This window comes from Neopelma chrysocephalum, unplaced genomic scaffold (assembly GCF_003984885.1).
Source record: "Neopelma chrysocephalum unplaced genomic scaffold, ASM398488v2 Primary Assembly neopelma1_98, whole genome shotgun sequence".
Classification (NCBI taxonomy): Eukaryota; Metazoa; Chordata; class Aves; order Passeriformes; family Pipridae; genus Neopelma; species Neopelma chrysocephalum.
This window is the reverse complement of record NW_020897761.1, coordinates 1,577,532-1,594,177: the sequence shown is the minus strand read 5'-3', so window position 1 is coordinate 1,594,177 and position 16,646 is coordinate 1,577,532. Positions and strand designations below refer to the sequence as shown.

At 53.4% G+C, this 16,646-nt stretch overlaps 2 protein-coding genes across 6 annotated transcripts in view; one reads left to right on the top strand and one right to left on the bottom strand.

The window, feature by feature from the left end:
- The window catches only part of ABL2 (ABL proto-oncogene 2, non-receptor tyrosine kinase), a 44,383-nt gene extending 38,194 nt beyond the window's left edge, over positions 1-6,189 (top strand). For 3 of the 4 annotated variants that reach the window (XM_027694553.1, XM_027694554.1, XM_027694557.1), the window contains exons 9-11: positions 275-364; positions 1,326-1,499; positions 2,096-6,189. In XM_027694553.1, the coding sequence (XP_027550354.1) occupies positions 275-364; positions 1,326-1,499; positions 2,096-3,792 (1,961 nt within the window). In that variant the 3' untranslated portion in view covers positions 3,793-6,189. The remainder of the gene's footprint in view (positions 1-274; positions 365-1,325; positions 1,500-2,095) is intronic. The other variant, XM_027694555.1, reaches the window with a different exon arrangement.
- A 2,517-nt stretch (positions 6,190-8,706) lies between these two features.
- TOR3A (torsin family 3 member A) lies at positions 8,707-15,979 on the bottom strand. 2 transcript variants are annotated; one of them, XM_027694566.1, is made up of 7 exons: positions 15,531-15,979; positions 15,041-15,154; positions 14,126-14,391; positions 13,362-13,537; positions 11,256-11,380; positions 10,539-10,796; positions 8,707-10,044 (listed from the first exon to the last, which is right to left on the bottom strand). In XM_027694566.1, the coding sequence occupies exons 1-6, from the start codon at positions 15,853-15,855 to the stop codon at positions 10,546-10,548; spliced, it is 1,257 nt and encodes a 418-aa protein (XP_027550367.1). In that variant the 5' UTR covers positions 15,856-15,979; the 3' UTR covers positions 8,707-10,044; positions 10,539-10,545. The 2 variants fall into 2 exon arrangements, with proteins under 2 accessions (XP_027550367.1, XP_027550366.1); XM_027694565.1 differs by having other exon boundaries at positions 8,707-10,796; positions 15,531-15,978.
- Between the last annotated feature and the right edge of the window lie 667 nt (positions 15,980-16,646).

Here is a 16,646-nt window from a genome sequence, read left to right as displayed (position 1 = left end):
TGCCCAGAAAAAAACAGAAAGAGAGAAAGGGAGAGCACAAAAACCTGTGGAGGGTGCAGAGAGCTAGGACTTTTAGAACTAGTTCCTTCTTTTCAAGGCTGGTTTGTTAGGATACAGTAGGGTGACTGACTGCTATGAATTAATACCTGTGAAGGATTCTAAAGCCTGCTTATCAGTAGGTCAGAGTCTGACTTTCTGTCTCCTTGGACAGAATAAAAATTCATCTCCTACCCATTTCAGGCACTGAGACTCACTCTGCTTTCTGACATTGCAGGCTGGAAGTGGAACCCACCAGACCGACCTTCCTTTGCTGAGACCCACCAGGCCTTTGAAACCATGTTCCACGACTCGAGCATCTCAGAGGGTGAGAGCTGCTGTTGTTTTATTCCTGACACAGCACTGGAGGTTACCCCATAGTGAGTGATGGAGAGAGACAGAAAGATGAATGCATATCACAGTCCCCCGCTGACTGCAGCAATTAGGTCACGAAATATTATTCTCCCGGCCTTCATTTTTAAAAAGTGTGCCTTAATCTCCGGATTTTCTACTTAGCTACTTCTAGGAGCAAATCTGTGCAACTCAGCTCTCAAATACAATCAACTAGGAGGTAAATACTGGTGAGAGGTGTGATACTACTCAGCAGACAGGCAGAAATGTCTGAGCATCTGCTAAATTTTTAAATCAAATATGAAAGTGATCCATCCACATCCCTCCTACAGAAAAAACACAGCAGATGGAATTTTACCAAGGTGGATCTATAACAGGCACATCCAGTGGCCACACAAATGTGTGTGGCCGGGAGGTTGTGGGGTTTTTTCTTGTGTTTTTTTTTTTTTTTTTCCAGTCACATACCTTTTGTTGGTGTTGGGAAGGAAACATGTAGTCTTCATTTCCAGTAGGGAGGTGCAGTGCAAAGCAGCTTAGATCCAGATCCAGAGAGGACACAAATTTGGGGGATCCCAGGAGCATCAATAGGAGACACCTGGATTAAAAACAGAGGCAGATGCATTCAGTGCTGGCTTTAGCTCTTCATCAACCCTTTCCCCAGCACAGAGCTAGATTTGTATTAGACCTCTTGTACAGATCCTACTCCTTGGTTTTTTTGTCTGAATTTATAAAGATGCAAATGAGTTTGAAATCATTATGGAAAACATCTGACCCTGAACACTTCTAGACTTGAACAAAAACTAAATCCATAAATTATGTATTTCTCAGTCATGGATCTCTTCCTGCCAGTCTGGATTTTCAGTAAAGACCCAGATCTTTTTTTTTCCTCTTCCTCTGCTAGTCTGTGTTTCAACTATTCCGTTTCTTTTTCCATACAGAGGTAGCAGAGGAGCTTGGAAGAACAGCCTCCTCCTCATCCATAGTTCCTTACTTGCCCCGCTTACCCATTCTTCCCTCCAAGACGAGGACACTGAAGAAACAGGCAGAGAACAAGGAGAACATCGAAGGAACACAGGATACTGTGGAGCACTCGGCTTCCAGCTCAGCACCAGGTATGGGCACTGGGACAGGGGCAGTGAGGCCACAAATTCTGGGTGTAAATTCCCAGAGAAACAGAAGAAAACCAAACAACCAAACAACACGACACGAGAAGGTGCTTTGTGCTGCTGTGTCATGAGGGCTGTTGGCCACCTCAGCAGCCCAATTATTTACCAGCAAATAGAAAACACTGCAGCTTTTTCAGTGTTCTTTTAGTAAATCCTGTTGTATTTTTTTCTTTCATATTTAGTTTTGCTGCTTTCTTTTACGTGACAGCTTCAAAACTGAAGTTGACAATTCAACAAGAGATTTTTTTTAATACTTACGGTGTTTAGGAAGGAGGGAAAAAGTACAGGAAGGGAGTAAGAAACTGGAATAAAAGAACAACTTTTTTCTGATCTCTCTCTCCAAAGTGGCCTCCTCAGTATAGGCAGCAGACAAGTCACATGCAGAAATGGAAAACATTAAAGAAAAAACAAAATAAAAGTGCTCACTTCCTCTCTCACTCTTATCTCTGCAGCAGCTGGGCAGGTCCATAAAGCCCACTGCAGGACAGGGAGCTGCAAATGGAAATAGATGTTGTGGATTCACACCTGTTTCTTCTGCCCAGGTTTCATCAGAAGCACACAGCCAACAACTGGGTCTCCTGCGCTGCCCCGCAAGCAGAGGGACAAGTCACCCAGCAGCCTGCTGGAGGATGCCAAAGAGACCACGTTCACCAGGGACAGAAAAGGTGGCTTCTTCAGCTCCTTTATGAAGAAGAGGAATGCTCCCACGCCTCCCAAGCGCAGCAGCTCCTTCCGGGAGATGGAGAACCAGCCCCATAAGAAATACGAGCTGACGGGTAACTTTTCCTCTGTTGCTTCCTTGCAGCACGTGGACGGGTTCTCCTTTGCTCCCACGCAGCAGGACACGAGCCTGGCACCCCCCAAGTGCTATGGAGGGGGCTTTGTGCAGAGGACCTTCTACAACGATGATGGCACAGGGCCCAGCAGCGGTGGGGGTGTGAGCACCAGCGGAGGGTGGTCGGGCATCACTGGTTTCTTTACACCACGCTTGATTAAAAAGACACTGGGTTTACGAGCAGGAAAACCCACTGGCAGTGAAGAAGCTTCAAAGCCTTTTCCAAGGTCAAACTCTACATCTTCCATGTCCTCAGGGCTTCCAGAACAGGATAGGATGGCAATGACCCTTCCCAGAAATTCCCAGAGGTCAAAAATTCAGCTGGAACGGACTGTGTCCACCTCCTCTCAGCCCGATGAGAGCACGGGGAGGGCCAATGACCTGCTTCCCAAAAGGTTTGAAGAAGGCCCTGCTTTGACCAGAGAGAGACCAAAAGCAAAACTCTTGCCAAGGGGTGCCACAGCACTCCCCTTCCGAACTCCCTCCACATTGGAAGAAAAGGAGGGTCCAGGGCTCGCAGCAGCTCCTAAGGGAAAAGAAAAAAACAGTGGCCCACGACAGGGGGCCCTTGAGGATGGCGAGAGGCCGGGGTGGTCATCTCCAGGCAAGGCTGCAGCAATACTTCCAACCACTCATAACCACAAAGTGCCAGTCCTAATCTCACCCACTCTAAAACACACTCCAGCAGACGTGCAGCTCATTGGCACAGACTCTCAGGGTAATAAATTTAAGCTCTTATCTGAGCATCAGGTCACTTCTTCTGGCGACAGGGACCGGCCCAGACGGGTAAAACCAAAGTGTGCTCCACCTCCACCACCAGTGATGAGGCTCCTCCAGCAGCCGGCTGCCTGCTCCGACGCAGCAGAAGAGCTGAGCCCCGTGGCGGGAGCACAGCATGGACTGGAATCGAGTGAAGGGAGCAAGAAGGCGGCAGCAGCAGCAGCACCTGTTGGTGGAAAATGTGGGAGGCCCATGATGCCTCCACCTCAAGTGCCTCTGTCATCGTCTTCCACCTCCCCAGTGAAAATGGCCAACGGCACGGCCGGCGCGAAGGTGGCGCTGAGAAAGACCAAACAGGCAGCTGAGAAAATCCCCGCAGACAAGATCAGCAAGGAGGCGCTGCTGGAGTGCGCGGATCTGCTCTCTAGTGCCATCGCCGAGCCCACCCCAAACAGCCAGCTGGTGGACACGGGGCACCAGCTGCTGGATTACTGCTCAGGCTACGTGGACTGCATCCCGCACACCCGCAACAAATTCGCCTTCCGGGAGGCTGTGAGCAAACTGGAACTCAGCCTGCAGGAGCTGCAGGTGTCCTCGACAGCTGCCGGCGTGCCCGGGGCAAACCCCGTCCTTAATAACTTATTGTCATGTGTCCAAGAAATCAGCGACGTGGTGCAAAGGTAGCTACTGTCCATCTGGGTAAGAGAAACACGCACGGGGAGGGGGGGACTTTTTTTCTGTACTGATGCTTTCAAAAGGAAAGACTGATACTTGAGTATGTGAAGTACCTCAGATCACTGAGTTCTCCTCACGTTTACAGGTTCATCTCAAAGAAAAGGGGATGGAGAGGGTAGATTAAAGCTGTAAGGGGGCAAACATCGAGGATCTGTCCCCACCTAATCAGGCTGATCTGCTCGGTGTGGCAAGGGAAGGCAGTTCCTTGCTCCTCCCTTGGAGAGGCAGGAGAACCGATGGCAGGTTCTCGCTCTGGGAAGGATGGTTGATGTGACAGCCAGAGTACTGGGTGGCTGCAGACTGCTCTGCTGTACAGATCCTGCCCTGTCTGCACTCACGGGTGCTTTGCTCTCCCAACAAGGCAAAGGAAAAGCACTGGGGCTCTGCTGGTACCAACAGCCGAGCAGTCGGAGCTAGAGGGGCTCCCAAGGGAGGGTCACGTGCAGTTGGGGGGAAGGTCTAATGCACTGACAGTGTTCAGAGCTGCTGGAGGTGGATGCACTAGCCTGGATGGCTTAACTTCCACAGCACTGTTGCTGCTGTAATGAGAACTGCAAAGTTAGTTAATATATGAAACTATCCCTTTTCCCTCCTGTCCACCTCATCCACCACGTTCTCATCATCATTGTGTCAGAAGCGTCAGGGATGCTGGGCAGACTTACCACTGGAATACCCCCTTCCCCACCACACAGCCTTCACTCACTGATACCTATTTCTAGTGGTCTAGCACGGGTGCTGCTTGATGGTCGTTTTTGAGTAGTTTGGGGCTCTTGCACAACTTGCCAGTGTTGTTGTTGGGGTGGGTGGGTTGTTTCTTTTTTAAGCTCTAGATTGTTTTTAACTTGTTACCAGGTTGACTCCCCATTTCAGTTTGATCCCCTGAGGACCCACTATAGGTCAGGCAGAGCCTCCACTACCCCTGGCTGTTCTCCACATTCTTTTAGCAGTCCCAGCACTGCAGGGCCAACTGGAGAGCCAGGAAGTACAGCCTGGCCTGCCCACCACAGGGATTCTCCAGAGCTGTCCCTACCCTTCACAGTGCCAGATTCCTGGGATTCATTCTAGCCCTTACCGGTCTGGCAGGCTTCCAGCTTCCCTGCACCCAAAGGTGACAAAACATGGCAGCACACAGGGGAAGCACAAGCATCTCATATATTTATTCCTGTATTTTAAAGGCTAGGCCAGAATCCTGTGCTGTGCTGTAGGGAACATGCACAAAAACTGTGCACTCCTCTGCCCGAGAGGTGACAACAGAAGTTACGGCTCTGCCTTGAAGGGCCCCCACTGGGTCTCTGATGCCTTCTCACAGTCCCAGAATGAGAGCAGCCGAGGGGTTGACATTGTCTCCCTTGGTCCTGGTGCTGTTTGTAGGCTGTTGTGGCCTCACAGAGCTGATCTTCTGTGTTTATGGACAACTCCCCGAGGTGTGGATGTGCTGGCAAGTAGGGAGACCTCAGCTGTTGGTTTGTGAGAGGAAGGACACAGGCCTGATACCTGACTCCAAATAAACGTCACCCTGCATGCTGCTGTTCACTTCACACTGTTGCTGACAGAGGATCTCGCTTGCTTTGCACCTTAAATCTTTTATTTTTGGCTAAAATGCTCTTTAAACTTGTTTTCAAAGTGTGACTGTGCTGCTTTTAGAGTGGAGCAGTTAGAGTGGAGCTGGGGCCAGGTGTGACTTTGGAAGGTGAGCACTTCCATTGCTGTCTAGAAGCATCACCCTGTTGGTGCTGGGGAGGCTGGACCGTCTCAGTGGGTGTTCCTGCTTTTCCCACAGAGCACGGCGAGACAGGGGCTTTGAAAAATCTTTAGAAACGGGCTGGTGTCTGACAATCCTCCTTTTATTCCTGGTCTGTGGAAAACAACGTTGTGTCACAGTGTGTGGAGGCACAGCAGAGGAGCAGCATGTGAGGTACAATAGACCACATGAGCTTCTCTGGCCAAGTGAAACAAGGGGGCACATAAAGAGCCAAGCAGCCCCTTGTGCTGTCCAGTTCTGCATCGGGATCCAGCGTGCCCAGGATCCCCTGGGGGCTCTTCCACAGCCACACTCAGCTGAGCACCAAACCTTTTATCTTGTAGACTTTACTGAGGGCTTTTGTGGTTTACCTTATCTCTTTCAGTCATCTTTATGGAAGGTGTGCATCCAAACTATCTGCCTTTGGAAAGGTGACCTGCAAAGGGAGGGCTGCTTGTGGCATTGCTTCACATGGCCTGTCAAACAATCAGAAGGATTTAGAAGGTAGGGGAGCTTTCCTTGGGGCAGAAGGGCAGGTCTTGCTTGCCCTGGCAGACAATCATCTGCTGTGGTGTCATCGTTGTACTGCTGCTCAGCCAAGGACAAAGGGGATCAAACTGAAGGGATTCCCAGGGGAAAGATATATTAACCACAACATTTTAAGGCTTAGTCCAGTTCTGATGAGTATTTTTTAAGAAGCCTTTTCTTTTCCTGAATGCCAGTCTTCCAGAAAAGCTCCAGCAAAAGTGATAGAATAGCAATAAGGAATTTCTAACTACTAGAACTCTCCTCTTGCAGCCCTATCAGAAGAAACCAGCTGTGTCCCAACAAAGCACTGGTTCCTCTCCACTTCCTTTCAGATGCCACCTTAGTTTCTTCTTCCCCCACAGAAGAGATGGGCAGTGGGCCAGGGCAGCATCTGACTGCTTTTCCAGAGTCACAGAATAGCTGTGGAGGTTGGAGGGACCTTTGGAGATCACCTGGTCCAAACCCCCTGCCCACGCAGGGCCACCCAGAGCCACTGCCCAGGACAAGGTCCAGGCAGCTTTTGAGTATCTCCAATACTCAAGAATGGAGACTCCACAACCTGAATGCCCAGCACAGGAGCCCATTCAGTGCTGATCCCTCCTGTGGTGGAAAACGTGGGGATTTGCCTGTTGTCACTCCCATGGGAGAGCATTTTCTCTGCTCTTACCTGTCATCGTATGTCAGGTAGGTAGATGGTGGCAGAGGTAGTGCTACCTGACAGCAGGTTCTTTCCCTCTAAATAAGATGCTGCAGAATTGCTCTTGCTTCTCTTGCCCCAGTGTTTTATTCCCAAACTGCCGTCTGGCAGGATAGCACAAGGATGCTATCTGGGGAAGCTGGTTCTGCTGTAAATCACTGTCCAGTTGTTCTTCCTTCCGCAGCTGGTCCCGAAATTGTTACTGTTCCCTCTCCTTTAGCTAGGCCTGGCTTTCTCTTCAGCCTTAAAGGTCTCACTGTGGCCAGTTCTCTGTTTCAGCCTTGCAAAGGAGCACATGGGTGGTAATATGTTACTTGTCCCAGCAGAAAGTGCTTCTTGCTCCACTGTTTGGGGCAGGGGACAAGGCATGGATCCTGTTGTTTCCTCTCCCTGGTACTGTCAGGCAGCCATGGGGGCACGGACACTGTCACAGCTGGGCTCTCTCACTTGCACTAGTATGGGCTGCAATTTAAAGTCGTCATCTTTGCAACACGGGTGGCACCACATCAGACCCAGTAATGCCAAGCACAGTGTGTGCTCACAGAGTGAGCTCAGTGGGGCACTTTCTCTTCCTACCACTGTGGGAATTAGCTGACTCACAGGTGCAATTCTCTCTTCTTCCTGCACTGAACACCCTTTTTGATCCCCAGGCAGTGCACTCGATTTAATCATGTTCTTCGTTAGCATGGACAGGGGTGAGGCTGAGCCAAGAGATGGGTGTTGGGACTGCACCAAATTTAGCCACTGGGAAAGGGGAATTGAAAGGAGCAGCGATGCTGGTGCAGAACACAACAGGGAGGGAGGGCTGTCCTTGCCCCCCTCACCCAGGATGTTCCTCCCGAGCACCACTGGCCTCGTGTCAGTGACACACAGCCCAACACGTGCATGTTGACATCCACCACGTGGGTTTATGCAGGAGTTATGGGGCAGACCATGCTCTGTGGGCAGCAGGAACTAAACCCCACAGCAAGGGGGGGGGACACAGAGCAGCCCCTCCCTACCAGGCAGGGGGAGAATGAGGGGTGGGAGGGGTTACACTGTGCAGCCACAGAGCAATCCCGACCCTGGCATCCCACCACTTACCTGAGGCAGGCTTTGGCTCCGGGGCATCCGTAGCTGTGACAAGCACCAACAGCTCCAGAAGATGGTTGTTGCAGAGCCTACAGGCTGCTGTCTCCTCTTGTAACACACTCAGCCCAGCCCGGCTGCTAATGGGGAGCTGGCAGGTACTGAAAGGGACTGCAGCACACATGGAAACCTCCCCCAGCACTGTCCTGCACTGCTGGCACTGGGATCATGCTGCAGTTCCCTGGAGCGTAGAACAAGCCCCTCAGCCCATTCCCTGGAGGCAGGTAACAAGAGGTTTTGGGACAACTGAGCAATGTCTGTACCAAAGGAGGTCGTTCTCCCCATGTGTCTGTTGTGAGGCCGATGGGCTCGGCATGGCACGTTGGTTGTATCGGTAGTGAACTCGTTGAGGGCAGGAATGAATTAAAATTGAACACGTTAATCACCAATCACTCTACCAGTGTTGTCAACTGGTCTTGTTTTTTAATTGTTATTGTAATATATTTTGGTTGGTTTTCTAATTTAATTCTCTCACTATTGTCTGACTGTGAACTGCGAACAGTGTTAAACTTGATGTAAATAAGGCCCTTGGAAGGGCCTCTTTGCCTGTCGTTCCACAAAGTTTTGCCAATTTGCATTTTATTTTAAATAAAGGTTGCAATATTTTATTGGCAAAAAACACTTGAGTAGATGCTGCCTTTTTTTTTTTCCTAAGGTGATATTTGAAGCTGCTCAGTCCTAACCTGAAGTTTGTTAACTGGGTAGGAAAGAGAAGACTGTTGTTTTAAAAAGAGAATTTGATTCTGCCAGATTCAAAACAAAACAAAACAAAAAACCCCACAGTATCTTTATTTATGTCATTGAAACCACACAGTGTTGCCACAGCATGGTCAGAGAGCAGCTGTGGCTGTTGGGGTTGTGTAATCAAAGCTCCCTCAACTGTGACAGAGACAGGTCTTGCATCACCCTCGTTAGTGACACCACCACCACAGCAAGAGCTGCTCAACACGCCAACCTCACACCAGTGAGACATTCACTCTGACTTCCTGCCACCCCAGGCAGCGCCAGCCTAACCTGGACAGCTGGAGGCTTTTTTATGTTTAAAAAAGAATCCCAGGTTATCCTGGCTTTACTCAACCTCTGAGCAACTAACCTTCAACTAACAACCTACTAAACTTTCTGCTCAGGTGATAAAACACAACCCAAGTTGTGTCCTGTGGGACAGCGTCCTCCCTTTTCAAGCTGCCATTCCAGGATTCTGATGTTTCCCAGATTTTTGACACCTGCGATTAAGAGATTAACCATAAACCAAGTCTCAGAAATGCCTGATCACACATGCAGGCACAACTCTAAGAGCTAAGTTTAAGCCAAGTAGGAAAGCAGCTGGCTTGTCCTCCTGCCTTGGACTATGAAGCCTCATTAGATAACAGAGCCAGCGTGCCCAGAGGGAAACACGGACTCAAAGTCTGCGGGACTCATAAGTGAGTCTGGTCAATCTTTTCCCAGAGGTCGTGCTGCTCATTCACTGGCACCACAAAGCAGGTCAAAGCTTAAAACAGACCAAAGGTCCCCCGTGGGAGTGGCTGGGAAACCAAGCATGTGCTGCTTCACTCACCGCCAGCACAGCTCTGTTGGAAGGGAGTTTTGACCCAGAGGTCACAAAGTGATTCCCGTAACACTGTTGAAATTTTTTGGAGCTGCTGTAACACACTTATCACCTGGCGAGTACCCAGACAGCAAACAGGCCCTTGTAATAGTAATAATAATGCTGATACCAGCCATAAAACCACAGCATGAAATGTAAAGAAAAATGAAAAACAAAGGAAAAAACCCAAGTTTCCTGCATCCGTGAAATCCCGGATTCACCTACAGCCTGTTCCTTCAGCCACCATCCTGCTCACCCGGCCCTTTGCCCTTAGCACAGGAATTCTCTTCCCTTTTTCATTTTGCAGTGAAGCAAAAGGGCCCTTCACCAAACTGCTTAGAAAATGATTGCAGCAGAAGTTCCCTCATCCCTGCACTGCTTCCATACAACGGAAGACTCCAATGAGAGATGGACACTCTGAGGTGAGAAGCTATGGATTTGGCATCTCCAGAGGAGATTATTCAGTCCTTTTCTCCATGCACAAACATGATCCTGGCCCGTGTGTCCCTGAGCAGCAAACACCTTGGGAAGGCACGAGAGCAACAGAGGGAAGAACTTAACTCCAGCAAAACAGTTCTGCGTGATCTTGTAAAGTGACAGAACTGGGGACAGGGACGAGGATGTGGCTTCTGCTGCACTGTCACAACAGGACCAGCCTGTCCCAGGCCTGCCTTCACCACACGGAAACAAACCAAGGACTTGGATATTCCCAGTCCCCACTCACATGAAACAGCATTTGTCAGCACAACCCAATCTCCCCTTCAGGCCACTGCCACCTAAAATGGACTTAAAACACCAGACAGACTCCAAACACAGCCAAGCACAGGCTGTCCCCACGTCCCAGGAGTAAAGCTGGGTGGGATGCACCTCCTTCCCTGCAACAGCCCTTGAAGTAAGGAGGGATTGAGTCTCTGTCCCTGTGCAAGTGCCTGGCTGGGTCACCTGCGTGCCCAACCTTGTGCAAGGGGAGCAGCTCCCAGAGTGCAGAACCACCTCCAGCACACGTGTGGTCCCACCTGGTGTTCAAGGAAGGAAGTAATTGATGCGCTGGGGCACAGATTTGCAGCCCTGTGCAGAGAAGAGCTTCTCCTCTTTGGGGACAAACACCATCATCCTGGCCACCTCATCCAGGGTGGCCTCGGAGTAGGGAAGCCCCCGGGCCAGGAAGGCGTCCCGTGCACAGAGCTTCACGTGGTGGAACTCCAGGGGCAGGAACGGCACCAGGAAGTCAATGAGGTTCTCTCTGAGGAGGTGGCTGTGGGCATAACTGTTCTCTGGAACAGAACACAAGACAAAAACTCAGAAGCTTCACCTGAGAGCATCACCCCTCTGCAAGGCAAGGCTTGGCTCTGAGGGGCTCATATAGCCCTATGTTTGTGGGAGAGAAACACCCACTTGTACAGAGCTGGTCAGCACTTGGCCTGAGCACAGAGTGTCCCCACAGCTCATGCCAAGAGACACCTGAAGCCCCAGAGAAGCCTTGGTGTTGGGCTGCCTCTCCCTGGCCATTTTTGGGGCCCAGAAGGGCTCTCAGCTCCCTCCTCACGTGCTCTCTGTCACAGCAGTGCTGTGCTCACGGGGCCCAAGGGGCTCATGTTGCCAATAACCCCCTGGCTGGGGGTGGAGCGAAGGCTTGTTCCCAGTGCCCAGCCCTGTGTGGCACACACTGGATGGGAGGTGCAGAGGGGCAGGTTTGCAAGCAGAACGACCCCCAGCATGCCACGAGCTCTTACCTGCAGGCTCCTGCAGCTCCAGCCGCAGCCGCTGCTCCAGGAACTCCATGGAGATCTCCTCCCGGGCCCGGCCGGCTCGCCAGAAGTCCAGGGCGACCTCATTGATGGTGTTTCCACCAAGATTGCTGTGGACACAGAGGGAAGTCACTTGAGTGTGGCCCCAGAGGTGAACTGCTGAGAGCTGCCAGCAGCCCCCCTACAGCCAGGCCCCAGCACCTCTGTTAGCAACGGAGGATTCACCGTCTAGGATCAGCACATGGACCCAGCCTTCTCCCCAAGGAGCCCCTTTCCATAGACATTGATACAGCTGTGTGCCATCCTGCCAGCTCAGAGCCAGGGGCAGCAGAATTCTCCATCTCCCTCAGTCCCCTGTCCTGGCTGGGGAAGCCACTGACCTCACAGGTGGCACTGAACTGTCAACAAACCACCAATGAAAGTCCAAGTTAAAGGGCAGAGCACACAGAGGAGGCCCACCAGAAGCAAAGGCAGGGATTCAGGCAGCAGCCCAGGAGTTGCCAAAGCATCCCCTGCCCTGGGATAAAGCAGCAGCAGTCTCCATATAAGGACTCCTCTGGACACCCACCTTAGGAGCAGCTCTGCCCTGGGGGATGAGAGGTCCTGACAGCTGGTGAGGGGTTTGCTCCCAGCCCTGAGAGCCCCAGTTAACTGGAGATACTGGGAACCACCAGTATATGATGGAAGCACCAGTTGGCTGCAGAGCTTGTGTGGGTGGGAGGCAGGGAGGCTGTGGGAGACACAGACCTTGCACCCATCCTTTCCTCTCATGTCAGAGGCTCTGGAGCCCAAATGGAGGGGAGGCAAAATTAAAAAGCCAACACTGTTCCCCACCCCCTGCTACCTTGTTAGGGGCAGAAGAGCTTGTACTGATCTTGCTCCCACACAGACCACAGGAGAAACAGCCCCCTTTGACTGAGGACAGGCAGCCAGTCCCATCCTATCCTCACCTCCCACACCTGGCCAAAGCTGCAGGACCATGCCAGTGTCCACGGGAGCCCTGGAGCAGAGCCCGCCCTCCTACAACAGGTCAGTATGACAGTGACCACACTGCCACCAGGGATGATGAAACCCCTGGGATTACACACTGCTGCAGTTCAAGGCCCCCTGGTCCCTCTGCTTGGTGGCACGAGGGCTGTGACATGTCTATTCCTGACCTGTGTCCTGCTTTGCCAGGCAGGACACGAGGTCAGCCCAGTGCAGCCAACAGCATGTTCACCCTGTGCAGAACCTGCCCTTTCACCACGGCTCCTGCCAGAGCCCTACACAGGGGGGACTGGAACAGGGTCAGTTCCACAGGCACTGGGCACACAGACAGCTCCTCCACAGGCAGGGAAACCTCCCCAGGGAACCACCAAGCCTGGGGGTTAGAGCACTTGCCTGGATGGTGGGGGGTGGAGGAGTGCTCTGCCCACCTCCAGGCAGTGGGAACAGCTGCAGGCTGCAATTCCAAAATTCGAGGCAGCCCAAGAAGCTGGTCATTCCATGGCAGTCCTCAGAGGCTACTTTACACAGGTGCCTGCCTCATATCTTGGCTCTGGGATGTCCCACTTCTCCCTCCAGCTGCCTCCCACCTAGGCTTGGGTCAGGGACAGCACTGGGGTGTGCACATCCCCGAGTCCTTTCTCCCTTTGGATGGGAAAGGAACCATCTAAAGCACAGGATGTGCCGATGCCAGGATCAGCCCTCACAGCAGCCATGTCCAGGCAGTGGGAACTCCCCACCTCCCAGCAGAGCACAGGGACTTCCCACCAAGACCTGCAGCCCCAGCTCTGCCCCCTGCAGTGTGACATCTCCTGCTCAGCCGGGCAGGGTGACACCATGTTGACTCTCACTCTGCTTCCTTGTCTCAAAGCCCAGATGCTGGCTCAGGTGTCCCAGCTCAGCTGGACCTCAGCTCCTCCTACAACTGCCCTGCTCCCAGGGTGGACACCCAGCATCAGCAGGCAAAACTGATCACGGAGGCAACCACCTTGTGGGAACAAGACATCTGTCCCCTCCCCTGCAGCCTGGGCCCTTCATATTGCACACCTCAAGGGATTAATTCCATCACTTGGTTCCTCCCCATCCCTTTGGGGGCCCAGAAATCACCTGAGGAAGAGGAAGATGGATCTCTGCTGATCCGCCTGGCCCTCGTTGCCGTAGGGAGCCATGAAGGGCCTGATGGCATCCAGGAGGCTGGAATGCAGCTTCTCGGCCTCGTCGAAGATGAAGAGGGACTGCCTGCAGAGCTGCAGGGTCTCGCTGAGCTGCCTCTGCAGCTGGGCCTGTAGAGCAGCAGGGACAGGGGTCAGGAGCCGCTGGGACTGAGCCAGGACACCACGGGATAACCCTGGCTGGCAGCTAACAAACAGCTGATCCCTGGTTCCCTCCCCGGGACAGGGAAGAGAACAGGGAGAGCAAAGGCAAGAAAACGAGTGAGGCATAAAAATAGTTTAGTAAGTGAAGGAAAGAGGAAAGAAAGAAATGAAGTGGTGCAAAGGCAGCCACCCACACCTGCCACAAACAGACTGGTGCCCAGCCAGTCGCTGAGCAATGGCTTCCTGCCCCAAACCCCCTCCCCCTGCAGTTTTTATTGCTGAGCACAACAGTAAATCACATGGAATATCCCTTTGGTCACCTCTCTGGTGTGCTCCTTCTTGTGCACCCCCAGCCTAACTGACTCAGGGGCAGAGTGGGAGAAGGGGAAAGCCTTGAAGGCTGTGCAAGCACTGCTCAGCTGTACCCACAACACTGGTGTGTATCAACACTTTCCCTCGCAATCCCAAATTTCATGGCATTGTGTGGGCTGCCATGAAGGAAATGAACTCCATCCCATCCCATGCCCACGGACACACTGTGTTGTTGGCTCTCACCTTGTAGGAGTCCAGGTACTTGTGGTGGGGGAAGTGGAGGATGGAGATGAACACCCTGACACAGTCACTCCTCAGCCCATCCCGGTACAGGTGACTGGCCACCATCCGGGCCACAAAGTTCTTCCCTGTGCCAGACCAGCCGTGGAAGGACAGGACCAGCGCCTTCTCGGGCTGTGGGCTCTGCAGGAACCCCTGCACTGCCCGAACAACCACTTCTTTGGCCAAGTGTTGCCCGTGGAGCTGCTCACTGAGGTCTGCCTCTAGCCCTGCACAGAGAGAGCAGCAGCTCAGCCTTAAATTGCCAGCCCAGCTGCTGCAGGTGGGAATAAGGACACAAAATGGGGCAGGGCTGCTTGGCCAAGAGTAGTCTGAAGGGGCAATAAAGCCACAGGCTGCCCGTGCCCTGCCTGCATCAGTCTCTGGCCCCAAAAAGACACAAATTTTCCACTGACTCCTTTTTTCCTTTGGGAAGAGGCGGAGCTGTTTGGCAGCTGCGGAGAGCACCGATGCCCAAAGGCCCTCCTGAGCTTCCAGCAGAGGGTTTGGATACCAGGAATCTCAGGGACAGCAGAACACAATGACACCTGCTCAGGGCTAACACACAGGTCTGGGTGTACCCTCCCAGCCTGGGGCAGGGTCCCAGGCCAGTTTGGATCCCCCTACATATGCTTTGGAGATAGGGGATGCAGGCAGAGCTCGCGGCAAACTGGAGCAGGTACACCACAGAGCAAGGGACAAAGGCCCTCCAGTCTCAGAACTACAAATAAGTAATGGGACACAGGACTCAGCTCAGCCCCTCACCCTCCCACAGCTCAGCACCCTGCTCAGAAATGCCCTTTACTTACACCACTTGCTAAAATACACTTCTTGTTAAAGAAAAAAACAAAGAAACAACAAAGCCAACACAGCCCCTACCTGTGATGTTGTTGACTATCCTGCAGTCTCCTGTCTCGCAGCACTTGCCAAAGCTGCAGTACCAGGTAGAAAGGATCTCCAGGTAATCCTGGCCCACCAGAGGTAAGCTCCAGCCTGGAAAAGGCAGCAGAGTCTGAGCAGAGAAGTTCCAGCAAGTTGCTTTTTTGCATTTTGAGTAGACACCCAGCTGAACCCTGTGAAGGGCAGCCCTCTCCCAAGTGGAGGGACTCAGCCCTGGCTGTGGGGAGGGACAATAGCTCGGAACAGGCAGCACCTGGTTCGAGCTGGCACCGAGAGCCCACCAGGTGCAAGACATGATTGTGGCAACCCGGGGTACACTGAGGAGGGAAATGCCCAGGGCAGTGACCCTCGGGAAGGGAAAGGCAGCATCACAGGGGCTGGGGGCAGGCACAGACCCCCGTGCTGGGTGTTTGGACCTGGTGCTCATTCTGGGGCACGGGAGAGGGAGAGAACGGAGGAAGGTGCTTACCTGGGCTGGGACCGGGCTCTCTTTGTTCCTCCTTCTCCTCCTCGCAGCCCTCCTGCCACACCTTGCACGCCAGGTACTGCCAGTACTGCTTGGAGAGGGCACCCACGGCTCCCAAGTGTTTCTTCACGGCCTCGTACCCCTGGAAGCTCGCCCTGCCCCGCGGAGCCCCCTCCCCACCGTGTCCCTGCCGCTCTGCCCATGTCCTCCGTGGCGGTGCCGATGTCGGTGTCCCCGGGCTGCCCGAGCCCCCCAGCAGCAGCAGCACCAACAGGACGCAGCAGCCCAGCCCCAGCCCAGCCAGGGGCCCGTCCTGGCCCACGGCCATGGCTCGAGGGTCCCGGGGAATGGGAGCTGACCCTGCCCGGCTCTGCGGGGTCTGTCCGCGGGCTCCCGGCCTCCCTCCAGCCGTGACCTCACTTCCCGCCCGCGATGGGCGGTGCTGCCAAACGCGGCGGGGCGGGGTCAGCACCGCCAGCACCCAAAACCCGGCACCGGGACACCCCAAAACCCAGCACAGCCACCAGGACACCTAAAACCCGGCACCGGGACACCCCAAAACCCGCCCGGGCACAGCCACCGAGACACCCCAAAACTCGGCACGGCCACCGGGACACCCCAAAACCCAGCACAGCCACCAGGACACCTAAAACCCGGCTTAGGGACACCCCAAAACCCGCCCGGGCACAGCCACCGGGACACCCCAAAACTCGGCACTGGGACACCTCAAAACCTGGCCCCGGCCGAAGCCACCGGCACCCTCCGGCCCCTGCTCCGCACCAGGGTTGGAGTCCGGCCCCTCCTCAGCTCCGGCCAACCCTGGCCGGGAGGGGCGGGAGCCAGAGAGATGCCCAGGGAACCTCCCGGGCACCGCTACCAGGCTGGTTTCACAGAGTATCTGTTTCTGATTGCACAGAATATTCTGAGTTGGAAGGGACCCCACAAGGATCATCGAGTCCAACTCAGCCTGCTCCCACAGAGCTGCAGCACCGGCAATAAGTGCCTGAGGAAGGCAAATAATCAGGTTTTTAAGTAGCCCAAGGGCTTGGATGAAGTTTTGCTGCCACAGACGCAAGAGACAGCGGTAGTTGTTCATTAGAGCCATTTCCAAAACAACGG

What these genes read in the sequence shown, in the direction of transcription:
- TOR3A (XM_027694566.1), bottom strand. Translation starts at nt 15,855, where the DNA reads ATGGCCGTGGGCCAGGACGGGCCCCTGGCTGGGCTGGGGCTGGGCTGC. An exon ending in AGTACCTGGACTCCTACAAG is followed by an intron (nt 13,538 to 14,125) that starts GTGAGAGCCAAC and finishes GCTGCTCTACAG; the next exon opens with GCCCAGCTGCAGAGGCAGCT. An exon ending in GGAGCTGCAGGAGCCTGCAG is followed by an intron (nt 10,797 to 11,255) that starts GTAAGAGCTCGT and finishes GTTCTGTTCCAG; the next exon opens with AGAACAGTTATGCCCACAGC.